This window comes from Somniosus microcephalus, chromosome 4 (genome assembly GCF_052327205.1).
Source record: "Somniosus microcephalus isolate GS21.2 chromosome 4, FLI_Smic_1.0, whole genome shotgun sequence".
Taxonomy (NCBI): Eukaryota; Metazoa; Chordata; class Chondrichthyes; order Squaliformes; family Somniosidae; genus Somniosus; species Somniosus microcephalus.
This window is the reverse complement of record NC_140990.1, coordinates 279,365,075-279,382,479: the sequence shown is the minus strand read 5'-3', so window position 1 is coordinate 279,382,479 and position 17,405 is coordinate 279,365,075. Positions and strand designations below refer to the sequence as shown.

The following is a 17,405-nucleotide window of genomic DNA, read 5'->3' as shown; positions in this document are numbered from 1 at the left end:
CCTCCCTCTTCCCCCCCCTCCCTCTTCCCCCCCCTCCCTCTTCCCCCCCCTCCCTCTTCCCCCCCCTCCCTCTTCCCCCCCCTCCCTCTTCCCCCCCCTCCCTCTTCCCCCCCCTCCCTCTTCCCCCCCCTCCCTCTTCCCCCCCTCCCTCTTCCCCCCCCTCCCTCTTCCCCCCCCTCCCTCTTCCCCCCCTCCCTCTTCCCCCCCCTCCCTCTTCCCCCCCTCCCTCTTCCCCCCTCCTCTTCCCCCCCCTCCCTCTTCCCCCCCTCCCTCTTCCCCCCCCTCCTTCCCCCCCTCCCTCTTCCCCCCCTCCCTCTTCCCCCCCTCCTCTTCCCCCCCTCCCTCTTCCCCCCCTCCCTCTTCCCCCCCTCCCTCTTCCCCCCCTCCCTCTTCCCCCCCTCCTCTTCCCCCCTCCCTCTTTCCCCCCTCCCTCTTTCCCCCCCTCCCTCTTTCCCCCCTCCCTCTTTCCCCCCTCCCTCTTTCCCCCCCTCCCTCTTTCCCCCCTCCCTCTTTCCCCCCCTCCCTCTTTCCCCCCCTCCCTCTTTCCCCCCTCCCTCCCTCTTTCCCCCCCTCCCTCTTTCCCCCTCCCTCTTTCCCCCCCTCCCTCTTTCCCCCCTCCCTCTTTCCCCCCTCCCTCTTTCCCCCCCCTCCCTCTTTCCCCCCCCCCCTCTTTCCCCCCTCCCTCTTTCCCCCCCTCCCTCTTTCCCCCCCTCCCTCTTTCCCCCCCTCCCTCTTTCCCCCCCTCCCTCTTTCCCCCCCTCCCTCTTTCCCCCCTCCCTCTTTCCCCCCTCCCTCTTTCCCCCCTCCCTCTTTCCCCCCTCCCTCTTTCCCCCCTCCCTCTTTCCCCCTCCCTCTTTCCCCCCTCCCTCTTTCCCCCCCTCCCTCTTTCCCCCCTCCCTCTTTCCCCCCCTCCCTCTTTCCCCCCTCCCTCTTTCCCCCCTCCCTCTTTCCCCCCTCCCTCTTTCCCCCCTCCCTCTTTCCCCCCCTCCCTCTTTCCCCCCCTCCCTCTTTCCCCCCCTCCCTCTTTCCCCCCCTCCCTCTTTCCCCCCCTCCCTCTTTCCCCCCCTCCCTCTTTCCCCCCCTCTTTCCCCCCCCCCTCTTCCCCCCCCCCCCTCTCTCTTTCCTCCCCCCCCCCTCCACCCGGATTAGGTTTGCTGTAGCGTCCCCAGGTAAAAAAAAATCCAGCTGATAGTTGGTGTATAAGCTCACGTGAAGAACAGCTGTCTGCATCTTGTTTTGAGGAGAGAGGCAAGTAACAGGTTTTGATGCTCCTGCTGGTGATGCTTCTTAGTTAACAGTTGTTGCTATTTATCTAACTATTGACATAGATTGTGTGTCAGCTTTTCATGAGCTAGTCAATTTGGTTATAAAATAAAAATGCCCAGATAAGTGGAATATGTCAAGTTGAAAGGCATACTCGGTAACCTATGGGTAATACTGATAACCTAAATGGTGAAGTAGATTTCTATGATGTGTCCAAGTGTTTAATAGATGTTTGGTATCCCAATTGAACAATTGTCACCATGCATCTAAATTACTGTCTCTATAATAAAATTTCAAGTATGCTTGTGGATCTCCTGTGTTGCCCACAGTAAGTTGGAGCATAGTGTCTCGTATCTGTCGTATTCATGTTGCCTTTTTATTTGTGTTTCACATCCTCTCTTTTTGTTTAAGCAATGAGGTGCTTCCCTCTGGGAGAGGTGGGACTGTAGCTCAAAACTAGTTGCAAAACATTTTAGCAACTCAAGACAAAGAAGTAAATGGCAAACATTCTGTTTCTGCAGGAAGGGATGACTTTCAGGTCATTGAGGTACATTGTTGAGACAAAGTAGCAGGGACTTCACGACCTGATTTGGGAGTGTTTGCTAGTGGCACTTGATGGCAATATTGGGAAAGTGTCACTGACATCCTCATTTTGAACACTAAAATAATTTATCAAAACAATGAACTCTTAATTAGCATCTGTAAAAAAAAGACGTTAATGTTTTGGGCTCAGCTGCTGTGTATTTCCAACATTTTCTGTTTTTACTTCAGATTTCGAGCAGTTGCAGTTTTTTTCTTTGAACTTTAATTAACCTGGCATTTTTGACTTTCTTTAGTTATGAATAAGCAAAAAGGAAAAACTGCAAATCCTGGAAAACAGAAAATGTTGGAAGTACATAGCAGGTCGGTCAGCTACTGTAAACAGAAAAGAAAGGTTATGATCTTTTTGGGTGTGAATCCTGAAGGCTGAGAGATAAACAGGCATTTTAGTAAAGTGAAAATGGAGAGAAAAAGGAGAGCGGGAGAGAACCAACAGAAAATACCAATTGCAGAGAGAGATTTAATGTATTGTGAGACCTGTAAACAGCTAAAAGAAGTGATGCCAAAGATTATCAATAAAATAATGCAGACATACAGAAAAGTCAGAAGAATGGGCAAATAGCGAGGAGGGGTGGAAAGACCACGAGAGGTCCACGTACAACAAAGGCATGTGGAATTTTTTTTTTAGCAGAAATTTTGTCAACTATAACCAAAATTATATGTACCAAAAAAAAGCAATCCTATTTTGGGAACATTAAGAACAGGAGTAGGCCATTCAGCCTCTCGGGTCTGCTCCACCATTCAGTTAGATCATGGCTGATCTGCACCTCAACACTCTCCTCTTGCCTTTGCTCCATATCATTTGATACCTTTACCTATCTCGGCCTTGAAACCTCCAACTGACCAAGCATCCACAGCCTTTTGGGGAAGATGGTTCCAAATCTCTACACCGTGTGTGTGGAAAAAGTGCTTCCTGATTTCGCTCTTGAATAGCCTAACTCTAATTTTAAGATTATGCCCCATTGTTCTTGATTTCCCCTACCAGAGGAAATAGTAACTCTGTGACTACCTTATCAAATCCTTTTAACATTAACACCACGATCAGATCACACCATTATCTCCTGTATTCAAGGGAATACAAGCCGAGTTTATACAACCTGTCCTCAAAATGTAACCCTCTAGGCCCCAATATCATTGTTTGGAAGGACGGAATATCATCACAATCACTGGGATCCCTAAAAATCCTGTGTATGTGACAGCAGCCCAGGCTGATCTCCATTACCACCTATAATCTAAATGTACACTCTCGGGAGCTGCAAGCCTACATTTCGTTGTACTGCACTTGTGCACTAACAATGACAATAAAAGTTGATTTGATTTTGATTTTCTGCATCTTCTGGATTTTTTTAAACAATAAAGGCTTGGCCTGAAAATGTTCATCGGTCAGCTAACACCACTGAAGGATGCAGTACTTATTTTTAACTTGGTTCAAAAGACACGGTAATATCTTTTAGATGCCCATCTCCTTAACTGGGAAGTCTGCCACGTTTCTAGATCCAAGTTCAAAAAGAATTATAGCCGGAAAGCCAAACTGATTTTTGTTGCAAAGTGGCCATTGATGAAGTCTGTACAATGCACAACCACCTATAAAGAAATTCTCATTTCATAATGAGATAAGAACAAATAGCACTGACAATGCATGCCTAATACTGAGTTGTGAAAATATCTGTATGTGGAATGGAATACCCCTGAGCAGACACCAAAATTATGGATTAACAATTTACATACACAAACTTGACTAAAATTTTTCTTGCTTTTTGACAGCACTTTGTCACAAGTTTGTTATTCGCAACATGTGGCCTTCTAGAACCAGGAGACCATTCAGCCCATGGTATTTGTGCCAGCCCTTTGTTAAAGCAAACCAAAACTAATTCCACTGCCCTGTGTGCTCTCCATAGCTCTGTCTTCCTCTGCTTCAAATATTTATCCAATTGTCACTTTAAAAGATGCACTGGATTTTGCCTCGACCACTCCCTGCGACAAAGCCTTCCCTGCTGCACCAACCACACTCTCTCACTCATAGTGACAATTTTAAATTGATGACCCCCTTGTCCCTGACTCTCCAACCAGAGGGAATATTCTTTTACTGTTTGCAGTATCCTTCTACTTAAATCATAAGATTCAGTCTCTATGTATGATTTTTATGTTTTCAAGATCCATTATATATTAAAAACAGAGTGGTCTCATGATCCCAAACCTACTGTGCCAGTAGATGTTGAAGTAAATGTAACCTAATGTTATGCGACACCCCCACTATAATCACTCTGATCTTCCGGTACAATTCAATTGGTACATGTAGGAGGAAATATATACACATACATAATGGCCCTGAATTCGCAGTAGAGAATGGATAGAGAATTGGCTAACTAACAGAAAGCAGAGAGTCTGGATAAATGGGTAATTTTCTGGTTGACAAACGGTAACTAGTGGGGTGCCACAGGGATTGGTGCTGGGGCCTCAACTATTTACAATCTACATTAATGACTTGGATGAAGGCACAGAGTGTAATGTAGCCAAGTTTGTGGATGTTACAAAGATGGCTGGGGAAGCAAGTTGTGCAGAGGACTCAAAGAATCTGCAAAGGGAGATAGGCTAAGTGAGTGGGCAAACATTTGGCAGATGGAATATAATGTGGGAAAGTGCGAGATTATCCACTTTGGCAGGAAAAATAAAAGCAAATTATTATTTAAATGGAGAGAGATTACAAAATGCTACAGTTCCGAGGGACCTGGGGGGGTCCTTGTGCATGAAACACAAAAAGTTAGCATGTAGGTGCAGCAAGTAATCAAAGGCAAATGGAATGTTGGCCTTTATTGCAAGGGGGTTGGAGTATAAAAGCAGGGAAGTCCTGCTACAATTGTACAGGGCATTGGTGAGACCACACCTTGAGTATTGCGTACAGTTTTGGTCTCCTTATTTAAGGAAGGATATACTTGCATTGGAGGCAGTTCAGAGATGATACACATGGTTGATTCCTGAGATAAGGGGGTTGACTTATGAAATTTGACTAACCAAATTAGTAACAATACTGTGGAAGAGGAATTCCTGGAATGTATACGGGATGGTTTCCTGGACCAATATGTTGAGGAACCAACTCGAGATCAGGCCATCTTAGACTGGGTATTAATTAGCAGTCTTGTTGTGCGAGACCCCTTTGGGTGCAGCGATCATAATATGATAGAATTCTTTATTAAGATGGAGAGTGAAGTATTGGACTCGGAGACGAGGGTCCTGAATTTAAATAAGGGAAACTACGATGGTATGAGGCGCGAGTTGGCTAGGATGGATTGGGGAATGTTACTTAAATATGATGGGAAGAGAAAAAGATTGGTGAAGTCAAGCATAGGTCCCTTGCAGTCAGAATCAGGGGAATTTATAACTGGGAACAAAGAAATGGCAGACCAATTAAATGCATACTTTGGTTCTGTCTTCACAAAGGAGGACACAAATAACCTCCCAGAGATGTCAGGGAACATAGGGTCTAATGAGAGTGAGGAACTGAATGAAATCAGTATTTGTAGGGAAATGGTGTTAGGGAAATTGATGGGATTGAAGGCCGATAAATCCCCAGGGCCTGATGATCTACATCCTAGGGTACTTAAGGAAGTGGCCCTAGAAATAGTAGATGCATTGCTGGCCATCTTCCAAAATTCTATAGACCCTGGAACAGTTCCCATGGATTGGAGGGTAGCTAATGTTACCCCACTATTCAAAAAAGGTGGTAGAGACAAAACGGGGAATTATAGACCGGAAAGCCTGACATCGGTAGTGGGGAAAATGCTAGAGTCCATTATAAAAGATGTAATAGCAGAGCACTTGGAAAACAGTGACCGGATCGGACAAAGTCAACATGGATTTACCAAAGGTAAATCGTGCTTGACTAATCTACTGGAATTTTTTGAGGATGTAACTGGTAGAATAGATAAGGGAGAACCAGTGGATGTGGTGTATTTGGACTTTCAGAAGGCTTGCGATAAGGTCCTGCATAAGAGATTAGCGTGTAAAGTTAAGGCACATGGGATTGGGGGCAAGGTACTGACTTGGATAGAGAACTGGTTAGTAGACGGGAAGCAGAGAGTTGGAATAAACGGGTCTTTTTCCGAGTGGCAGGCAGTGACTAGTGGGGTACCGCAGGGATCGGCCCTAGGACCCCAGCTATTCACAATATATATTAATGATCTAGATGAGGAAACTAGATGTACTATCTCCAAGTTTACAGATGAAACAAAGCTGGGTGGGCGTATGTGCTGTGAGGAGGATGCCGAGAAACTCCAGTATGATTTGGACAGGTTGGGTGATTGGGCAGATGCAGTATAATGTGGAAAAATGCAAGGTTATCCACTTTGGTGGCAAAAACAGGAAGGCGGATTATTATCTGAATGGCAATAGATTGGGAGAAGGGGAAGTGCAACGAGACCTGGGTGTCCTTGTGCACCAGTCGCTGAAGGTAAGCATGCAGGTGCAGCAGGCGGCTAAGAAGGCAAATGGTATGTTGGCCTTCATAGCGAGAGGATTCGAGTACAGGAGCAAGGATGTCTTGCGGCAGTCGTACAGGGCCTTGGTGAGACCACACCTTGAGTATTGTGTGCAGTTTTGGTCGCCTTATCTGAGGAAGGATGTTCTTGCCATGGAGGGAGTGCAGCGAAGATTCACCAGACTGATACCTGGGATGGCAGGAATGACGTATGAGGAGAGATTGGGTCAATTGGGCTTATATTCTCTGGAGTTTAGAAGAATGAGGGGTGATCTTATTGAAACATATAAGATACTGAGGGGGCTCGACCAGGTAGATGCAGAGAGGATGTTTCCTCTCGTGGGGAAATCTAGAACTCTGGCATAGTTTCAGAATAAAGGGTTGCCCTTTTAGAACTGAGATGAGGAGGAATTTCTCCTCTGGTCGTAAATCTGTGAAATTCTCTGCCCCAGAGAGCCGTGGAGGCTGTAATTAAATACATTTTAAGGTGGAGATAGACAGATTTTTTACAAGATAAGGGAGTGAAGGGTTATTGGGAGCTGGCAGGGAAGTGACTTTGAGCCCAAGATCAGCCATGATCTTATTGAATGGCGGAGCAGGCTCGAGGGGCCAAATGACCACCTACTGCTCCTACATTTTATGTTCTTGAAATTGAGTGCAAGTTCGGGATTTCCGCATGCGCTACGTCCCGAACTTGCGATCTGTTAAATTCTGACTCCGCAACGGCTTCGCTGCACGTTTCACCTACCCGTTTAAATCAACGTGCTGGTGAAAAATTGGGCGAATTGCCCACCTACTGCGCAGGAGCCTGCTGCGCAGCGTATGGGGAGGCGGGATGAGAAAATTGTATTAGGTGGCGGATGCTGAATGACCCTTTAGTGTTTCCAGCATTTTCTGATTAAAAATTTACTGGCCAAACACACAGCTCTTTTTATGTGATCTTTCCCAACGAGTTTTTGAACTCATAAATTAAGTACAGTAAACACCAGCGATAGGTACTTTTGTATGCTGATTATTTCTCAACATATTACAATTTAGAAAAACATTTTGTACTGGGGTTTGCTACTTTTATGGGCGCAGTTCAAATAATGGAGCGTCTAACCTAATACTGAGTAGGTTAGAACTGTATATCTAACAAATGCAGTATTTTTTACAAATAGTTATGAACGATGAAAGGAAGTTCTGATGAACCTTTTATAAAACACTGGTTCAGCCTCAACTGGAGTATTGTGTTCAATTCTGGGCACCGCACTTGGGAAGGATGTGAAGGCCTTAGAGAGGATGCAGAAAAGATTTACAAGAATGGTTCCGGGGATGAGGGACTTCAGTTACATGGATAGACTGGAGAAGCTAAGGCTGTTCTCCTTAGCGCAGAGAAGGTTGAGAGGAGATTTGATAGAGGTGCTCAAAATCATGAGTGGTCGAGATAAAGTAGATAGTGAGAAACTGTTCCCATTGGCGGAAGGGTCGCGAAGCAGAGGACACAGATTTAAGATGATTGGCTAAAGAACCAAAGGCGACGTAAGGAAAATCTTTTTTATGCAGCGAGTGGTTATGATCTGGAATACACTGCCTGAGAGGGTGATGGAGGCAGATTCAATTGTGACTTTCAAAAGGGAATTGGATAATTTTCTGAAGGAGAAAAATTTGCAGGGCTATGGGGAAAGGGCGGGGCAGTGGGACTGGCTGAAATGCTCTTGCAGAGAGCTGGGATAGGCCGAATGGCATCCTATGTTTGATCAAATGTATATCTGGCATAACACAAATATATATACCTACCTTTTTAAATCCCTTGAACCAACATTTCCAATTAAGAGTGGCTATTAAAGGCTATGTAGATTGTAAATATATGCCCGTAGAAGACTTCTGTCTTCTATTGATACATATTTACAGTTTGTTTTTGCAAACTTCTCTATTTCCTGATTGGCTGAGAGTCAGAAAGTGAAAGGAGCACCGCTCCACGTAATCCCTGGTTCACATACGCCCAACGGTGCGTCCCTGGGATCCGTGAGCCACTGTGCACAACTTTGCAGCATCTGAAAGCAACTTCACGAAGGGGGTTTGCACGCGGTAAGTGCGGATCTCGTTGGGATGTCAGCGGCGTACTCGGCTACGCTGCTGACTGCAAATTCGGGGCCAATAACTTGTATATTGTTGGTGCTTCTTGACTCCATATTTCTTTCAATTGCAAGCGCCATAAATCTGTTCTATGATGTTTCTCTTGTATTCTGCACTGGATCTATTAATGGCGCTGTCTTTTTAGCACCTGGAAAATTAACCAGCCAGCCTCTAGCAGTGAAAACCTCAGTGTTGCTAATTAGGTTATTGGCTTCACTGACTACCCTCATCAGAAAAAGAACATTACGTCCCCATTGCTCCCCCTTTCTTTTAACACTGCCCCCTTCCCCCCCCCCCCCCCCCCCATACATTACAATCCTTGGCCAGCTGTCATCCGTATCCTCGCCTTTGCTGTGTCTGTTTTAGGGCATGAAGAACGTTCCTCGGTCCTGCCACTCTTCCCTCCCAGGCTGAGTTTGTTTTTGACCTTCTGCTGAATTTGACCATAACAACAGGCTACCCTCCGACAGGCAGGGATCATCAGCGATTGGAAATGGCAGCAACATACAATCATTATATTTGAAAATAGTTGATTTACATGGGGCATTGGTTGATTCAACTTTGGAAGAATATTCCTGCCTCTCCACTGAACAGATAATCGGGCCTGGGCCCAGTGTAGACTATACCTTGACCCCCTTCCCCTGTGAGTTGTAAACCAGGCTAGGCTGAAGAAAGTGTAACATAATACAAAACGATAGCAAAATACTGCAGATGTTGGAAATCCGAAATAACAACAGAAAATGCTGGAAAAACTCAGGTCAGGCAACATCCGTGGAGAGAAATTTGAGTTGACGTTTCGGGTCGAACCCTTCTTCAAAACTGGAAAGAAAAGAAAATAGATCGAAGGCAGGGCTGCGATCGGAACAAAAGAAGTGAAAGAAACAAAAGCAGTAAAAGAGACAATAAAAGGTATTCGAAGCTAGACGAGATGGTAATAGGCTGAGATTAGGTGTGAAGTGTACTGGCAGGGCCTTTTTCCCCAAACCCCTTCCCTCCCCCACACCGCTTCCACCCTTTTTAAGAACTACAAACACACTTACGTTTCCTCAATACAAACTTCCTTTCTGATTTGATCCAGAAGTGAAATGACTATTTTCAAAGGCAGAAATATGACTGCTCAGCTCCTGTTAGTATGCTTCAGTTCTGGGATGTGGACTTCCAATTGCCTGATGAATCACGGCTGGAGGAGCCGTATGGCCTACTCCTGCTTCTAATTCTTATGAAGCTGTGCTGGTCTGAGTGCTTTGTGGTGACAGCTTTATATTAAAAATATATATTTCTCATCCCGCTTTCCCCCTGCTCCTTGGCTTTCCTTCCCTTCCTCTCTCCCTCTCTCCCTGTCACCCTATCGATTGTCCAACAGTGCAGCACCCTCACTACCTGGCCTCACTCCAGTGGCCTTCAGTTTTCTTAACTTCCCCCCACCCCTCACAACCTGGCTTCTAACCTTACTCCACCATCCTCCTGCTCCCTCCACACCAATTTACTTTTCCTATTCTGGCCTCCAGCATTACTGACTGACCGGTGCCCCAGTCCAATTATTGTTTTTTCTCTTACCCAGCTCAAACTGACCTACAGGAAACTTTGGTTTATCCGGAGGTTAACTGTCCGGAATGCTCGAGCCACCGGCAAAAATCAGGAGCCGTTTCGTTAGGTTTTTTTTCTTTTCGTTGCTTTTTTTTCACCAGTCAAGCTCTGCAAGGTCTCGCTGAAGCTGTTGCTAAGCTACAGAGATGCTTGCAAGGTACGGCCGACTGTTTAGAAGTTGTTGCTAAGCAACAGGGTTTGTTGCCAGATACGGAGCTCAAAATCTCCGTATGTTTCAACATTAGCGCTGGTTTGTCCGGCAGTTTTGATGGGACGGCACCAGCTCGGTCCCATCAGTGCCGGATACCAGAAAGTTTCCTGTATCCTCATAACTTCCCGTGTGCTGCAAGCTGAGATCAGCGTGTAAAAAGTAAAATTTGTTGCCAAGGCTTTTCATTAACAGTAAATAACTAAAAATAACAAAGGATTCAGCCTACTGGTAATTTGAAGTTGTTTTGCAGTTTAAAAAAAATCTAGTAATTTGATTTAAGCACTGTAAATAACAGGAATGTAGATATTTATTACTTCAAAAAGTTAAATTCAGACATATAGGAAAAAAAGTGTGCAAATAGTGGGGAATAAATGAAGAGCAGACTGTAAAACAAATTATTTTGTGTAACTAAATTGCATGACTGCCACCTGAGGCAGAAAGTTCTTATTAGCTTGTTGAACAGCCATATGGTGTAAAGAAAATGATCTAGAAATGTTTCTAGTTAATATTCCTTTGGAATAAAATGAAAATGGTACAACTTACTAACTTCTGATTATTGTGTTACACCAACAGGGCACACTGCCTCAATGTACTGACCCTAGTTCTGAGCATAATGGAGGAGAGTTCGCACTGCATCAAAATGGTAGGCAAGACCCATCACAAAATTACAAAGCAAAATGGATAATATTTTATAAGAATTAGCAAATTGAAAGAGTACATTTCTTATGTTTCATTTGATATAGATTATAAATTATTTTATGGCAGAAATAATGTGTTTTCAAATGCCACACCTCATAACAAATAATAGTTACCTTTTCCTGTCTAATTTCTTTCTCCCCTTCCTCAAAATGTCAACTCCTGTTAGGGCACTGTTCCACAGGCATGAGGCATCCTGGGGTACTTCGGCCAAGTGGCCGTATTTCATGTGTGAGCCTAGATGGTGGATGTCGGCTGGCTATTTGCCCATGAGAGCATTAGACCAAGGTGTGCTCACCTGATGTTCACAGAAGTGAAACATGTACAGTGCAATGTTCTATTTATTTAAAGCATATAAATGCTTTAAAAACAAATGACCATTTTCCAAGCTTAATACTGGGAAACCATCTTTCATCAGGCTACTGTGTGGTGATGGGTTGGTCAAGGAGTGGGTGTGCAGGTGGAATGGAGTAGCATGGCGGAGAGAGCTGCTCAGGGGTGGGGGGGCGGTGTAAGCGAGCAGGGAGATACAAGGAGAGGCTGATTATAGGGAGAATAGCCAGGGATAGTGAACGGTGGAAGTTTGGAAAGGATACTCGGGCGATGAGGGAACACCGGGACCAGGGGAAGCCAAATGACTAGAAGTAAGGGGAAGGCAAGAGACAAGTAGAGGGCGATCAGGAAGCTGGTTGGGAGGAAGGGTCACGGGTGGGAAGGGGTTGGATATCAGCGATGCAGGACAGCTGGGGATGAGCAGGTGAGCTTTAAATCCAGCTTGGCACCATACTGGAGCTACACATCTTGAGGTGTCAAGCCCAAGCAGTGTGACATTGCCTGACCTGCTGCGTGTTTCCAGCATTTACTGTTTATTCCAAGCATTGTGAAGTGGCTTCCCTGTGGGCTGTGTTCTGGATTATTTTGGGACCTGACTCCAAGTTACTGTCACTTTGCATCACTGCAAAACAATTAAATTACCACTTTTACATTGCAATGAGTTAAGTGACCGTGTAATTATGCCCTTGCACCATTCCTGATTCTGCTACACCTGTTCTGTGACTGCTGGATGCTCATGCTAGATGATCAAATTGAAAATGTCTTCTCTTCACCAGCACTGATGTATTGCGTTAAACAAAAACATTGCCAAAAATAGATATTCTTAAAATATTAACTGTACATTTACAGCCTTTTCCACTTAAGAGCAAGTTTGGCCCATTTCTTGATTTCTGCCAGTTTGTTTCTGTGATGCTACCTTTCTGAAAGTTTTGTGTGTTTTCAAGAAAATGTTTTTCTTCACCAGCTGCCTTGATCTAAGACGGTGAATGCATCTGGGCTGTAGCTTGCGAAACTGAGGATGATTTAGGGACCCACAGTGACGTAACACATCTCAGAATGTGTTAAGTTTGTTCTCAAAAGGTGAGAAAACACTGATGTGACATTGTATTCAGCCATTGTAGCTTTGTGATACTTAGAAATTCCAATTCATTGGAATTAACTATCCAAATATTTCCCCTTGGTTTTAGTACAGTGTTTTACAGGTTCTAATACTTAAAGCATTCTTTGTGTTCTAAGCATTCTTTGTGTTTCCTTTCCTGTACTTTTGTTTAAATAGTGATCACAGCCTCTTAGCATGGTAACTGTGATGCCTGATAGAGCTGAAGAAGAACTTTACTCAGAAAAGGGGACAAGAAGTACTTCCACGAAGGTTGCTTCAAAGAGCGTAGTTAAAACAAAATATTTTTTTGAGGGGTGGAGGTTTTTGTTGGTGTTTGTTCTAAAATATCCAGTTTTGGGTTTCCTTACTGGAAAAGTCCTGCTTGGACTATATTTGATTCCAACTGGATGGCAAGCCATAGATGGTACAGGCCCTTTCTAAAGGAACTCTGGACTCTGCAGCTAAGACTGGGAAGCATACTGATTACTACTTCAAGAGTTTCTAGTGCATAACCCAGACTTCCAAAGAACATGAGCTGCTGCAGCTGGATCTCCACAATGTGTATCAGTCCAAAATGTTTGTACAGACGACCAGTGTGAAGCTGCATGTGGAATTCTTCCAGACGGTGTCATCACTAAGAACTGAAATATGTCCTTGGTTCACAAAAGTTTAGATGCAGAATTAACCATTGGGTTTATTGAAGCATGAGTTGAACAGTGGGAAAATCGCTGCATTTCCTGGTGTTTACCAAATTACAATTTTCCCCATCTTTCTATGTTCCCATTGAGTGCTCAGGTCAAGTGTGTGAAACATCCCTCCGTATTACAGTTACTTGTAGCTGTATGTTGTAATCTCATCTATAATAGTAAAAGAACTTGAATAATATGCATGGCAAGCTTTATTCTACATTAAAATTATGTACTCGTTAACTGTTGATCATAGATGGAAATTATAATGAGTTTCAACAGTAGTGTCCAAGCATTTTGACTTTGTGGGTTGCTTCCATGCCTTGCAGGTCACATATAACATTTAATTTAGTGTTGCTATTAAGTTGCACATAGCTCGAGTTTGCTGATACTAACAGCTTGGTGTTCTGATTTAGGATTTGCCCACTAAGAACATCCCTTTGCAAACATTCAGCCCCATGAAATTGAAACCATATAAAACTAGCGACTAACTAAGAAATATAAGTGTAAATAGAGCAGAGATACCCGAACATCGTGGATGTATTAATGGCATTAATGGATTGCATATGGCCCACTTTACCTGGTTACGATACCCTTGATTTGCAGCAACTGCTGTTTACGTTTTATGTAGTGCTGTTCAAGTAACACAACCTGGAGAGCTGCTTTGTAGGGGGAACAGTGAACACTGAGCAGGAAAGAAGTTAGGGGAAATTACCAAAAACATGGTTGAAGAGGGAAATTTTGAGGAAGGATTTGAAGGTGATTGAAGAGAATTAAAATAATTCTGGGGTGCAATGCACAGTGGCTCAATGCTTTTTTTAAAAAGAGAAAGAACTTGGGTTTATACAGCATCTTTCATGTCCTCGTACCTCCCAAAGTGCTTTACAGCCAAGTACTTTTGAAGTGTAGTCACTGTTGTAATGTAGGTAAATGTGGAAGCCAATTTGCGTTCAGTAAGGCTCCGCAAACAGCATTGATGAATGACCTGCATAGGGCATTAGGTGTCTCCCTCTAATGGTGGAGTGGAGGAGGGAGGATGCACATTAGACCATATTCAGAGGAGGGTACAAGCTAATACATAGGGATGGTGATGTGGGCAGAGACCTGGTGGAGTGAGGCCATGGATGAGAAAGCAGATTTTTAAGTTGATATGTTGAGGGGGTTAGAAAGTCAGTGAAGGTTGTCGAGCACAGAGCTGATGGGTATGTGGGACTTTGCACAGGGTAGGATATGGCCTGCAGAGTCCTAGATGAGTTAGAATTAGTGTAGAATAGAGCTGGGGAGGTGTATGATGAGAACATTGGAGAAATTTAGTCTTTAAAGACAGCAAAAAAAAATAGAAAATGCAGGAGGAACTTTTTTTTACTAAAAGGGTTGTAAATATGTGGAAAAGGTCACCTTGCACAGACAGTGAAACAAGAAACCTTACTGGGTTTCAAGAAGGAACTAGATAGGTTCTTGCCAACAAATGGGATGCAGGGTTATTAGAAATGCACCAAGGGAATGCTGTGGATAGGTGGACTAGATGGCCCGAAGGTCGTCTCCAGCCTGAAACTGTCACAATGTAAGGTGACCAAAGATAAGAACAAGAATTTCAAGGTTGAGGGGGTGAAAGAGACAGAGTGATCAGCCAGTGGAAAAGTACGCTGAGATTGTGCTCCTGTGCATTCAGTCTGTGCAAGCAGTTGAAGGCAGATGGCATCTAAGGGGCAAGATATCCGGCAGGAGCTGAACAGGATGGATTTGGTATTGCCGATGTTGAACTGACAAAAGTTCTGGCTTCTCCAGAACTTGACGTGCGAAAAGCAGTCATGTTTGTTAGTGGTAATTGTGGACTCAAGTGTTTCAGTGGAGAGCTGGAATTGTGGCTATTTTTGTTGCGTGTCAGTATATAGATATAGAGTAGCAGTGGGATTTGGAGAGAGTGTTCGGACACAGTGGAGATGACTATGCTAGTCATGGAAGGAGATTAAATGACTTTGTTGGGACAGGCAGGAATGGAACCAGTATGTGGAACTGGACTGTGGAGGAGAGGATAGTTGATTGTTTTGAGGAAAGTGCATCACATCCGTAGACACATAGAATGTTGTTGGTGATTTTAAGTGGGGTAGTTTCCACACTATCGGTAGAATGGAAACAGACTGGAGGGTCTTGAATAGGGAATTATGGAAGAGATGTGCAGAGTTGAATTAGGGTGATCTGTTCAAAGACCTTTGAGAGAATGGGAAGCTGAATTCTGAGGATGGGGTGTAGGTTAGCTTTTTTTCATTGCAGGGTAATGACCACAGTATTGAAAGGGAGGTTAATTCTTTTCACTTTGTTCATAGATACTTCTAATAGTGTGTTGCATTCACGTATGGATCCATTTTCTTATCCGTGAATCCAAATAATAACCAAAAGTTATTGGTACGAACTGCTCTTCTTAACAGTTACTATTGTTCTGGAAGTAATAAATGCAAATAGAAAGGAAGTACATTACCTGCCCTAGTGCAACTATGCAGATTGTCCTTTTTTTAATGGTCATGACATTTTATATCATTGCTAATGAGCGGTCACAGTGTGATACTCTGTTTTTTCCCCAGATTAAAAAAAATCCTACTGAAGAATGAATATTGAAGACAAGCTTAATCGGATTTTTCTTAAATGCAGCAGTATAAATGAAATGCAGTCTTCCAGACCTCTGGTTGTGGTGGGTGGGGTCTCTGATCAGCCCTCTGTACATATAGGAGCACAGGAAACTGTATTAGAAGAGAGGGAGATCTCTCATGAAGAAATTCTCCAACAAGAAACTGTTTTGCAGGAAAGTGCTCTCCCACATGAGGAGCTTATTTCACATGACGAACTAATGATCCATGAGGAAACGGTTAAAAATGATGATGATGAGAATGATGGGCATGAAAGGCTCCCTCAAGAGTTAACGTATGAGTTGAACGTGAGTGGTATCATTTACTTTATCTTTTTTTTAAATTCCGTTCAAGTAGAATGACTGAATAGGTAGCTTGGCATTAGTAATGGGAGGCAATAATTTTATCAATGGTTATTATTTCGCTATACTTTATACGGGCACATGAATATACAAAAGATCAACAGGAAATGACTGGCTGGCCTACCAAACCTGTTCCAGTCACAACAAAACCAAGCACCAGGAGTCCCAGTGTTCCCTCCCACCAGTAGTCATGTACTCTCCCGGGAGAGGCAAAAACATAGATGTTTGCAACTTTTTTAATCCTGGCATTTATTGTAAAAATTACAAAACATTGATTTATTTTAAATTCTGTATAAAGTACAGTTCTGTATTAAATTCTCTAATTAGATGGAAGGTTTCACTATCTCTTATACAGTGAGATTTAATTTTTAGATTTTAATTCACTGCTTTTTAGAATAAATTTTTACAATGCAACTTGAAATACTGCTTGATTGGTGGCATAGTGCCACAGCACATTAACATACTAATGACCAAACTAGTACAGTACGCACTAGATTCACTACCTGGTAAGTAAGCTCGACCCAGCTGATCAGATGCTTTCCCAAGGAAAGCGGTAAAATCAGAAATTTACCTTGGATCACTTATAGAAGTATAGAATGGTTACAGCACAGAAGAAGGCCATTTGACCCATTGAGCCCATGCTGGCTCTCTGCAAGAGCACTTCAGCTAGTCTCACTTCCCCTGCCCTTTCCCATAGCCCTGCAAATTTTTTCTCCTCAGGTACTTATCCAATTCCCTTTTGAAAGCCACGATTGAATCTGCCTCCATCACCCTTTCAGGCAGTGTATTCCAGATCCTAACCACTCGCTGCGTAAAAAAGTATTTCCTCCTGTCCCCTTTGGTTCTTTTGCCAATCACCTTTGAATCTGTGTCCTCTGGTTCTTGACCCTTCCGCCAGTGGGACCAGTTTCTCTCTAGCTACTCTGTCTAGACCCCTCATGAATTTGAACACCTCCATCAAATCTCCTCTCAACCTTCTCTGCTCTAAGGAGAACAACCCCAGCTTTTCCAGTCTATCCGCGTAACTGAAGTCACTCATCCCTGGAACCATTCTCGTAAATCTTTTCTGCACCCTCTCCAAGGCCTTCCTTCCTAAATTGCGGTGCCCAGAATTGGACACAATACTCCAGTTGAGGCCGAATCAGATTGTACGAAAACTGCCTCAAGCAGGAAGCAACCAAAGTGAGGCTGGAGTACGGCAGTTCCCCCTCTCTGCACTTCACAGGAGTGGAATCAGACAAAAACTGATACTGAGCCAAAGGAGGAGATATTCGGGCAAATGACCAAAAGCTTGGTCAAAGAGAGAGGTTTTAAGGAGTGTCTTAAAGGAGGAGAGAGAAGTAGAGGCAGAG

The 17,405-nt window shown here is 43.8% G+C and overlaps 1 protein-coding gene across 2 annotated transcripts in view; it reads left to right on the top strand.

Annotated features, from left to right (window-relative positions):
- Window positions 1–17,405, top strand: part of znf148 (zinc finger protein 148) — a 47,881-nt gene that overhangs the window by 8,511 nt on the left and 21,965 nt on the right. The window contains exons 2-4 of one of the 2 annotated variants that reach the window (XM_085986506.1): window positions 10,827–10,896; window positions 12,247–12,362; window positions 15,650–15,999. In XM_085986506.1, the coding sequence (XP_085842632.1) occupies window positions 15,673–15,999 (327 nt within the window). In that variant the 5' untranslated portion in view covers window positions 10,827–10,896; window positions 12,247–12,362; window positions 15,650–15,672. The remainder of the gene's footprint in view (window positions 1–10,826; window positions 10,897–12,246; window positions 12,363–15,649; window positions 16,000–17,405) is intronic. The other variant, XM_085986507.1, reaches the window with a different exon arrangement.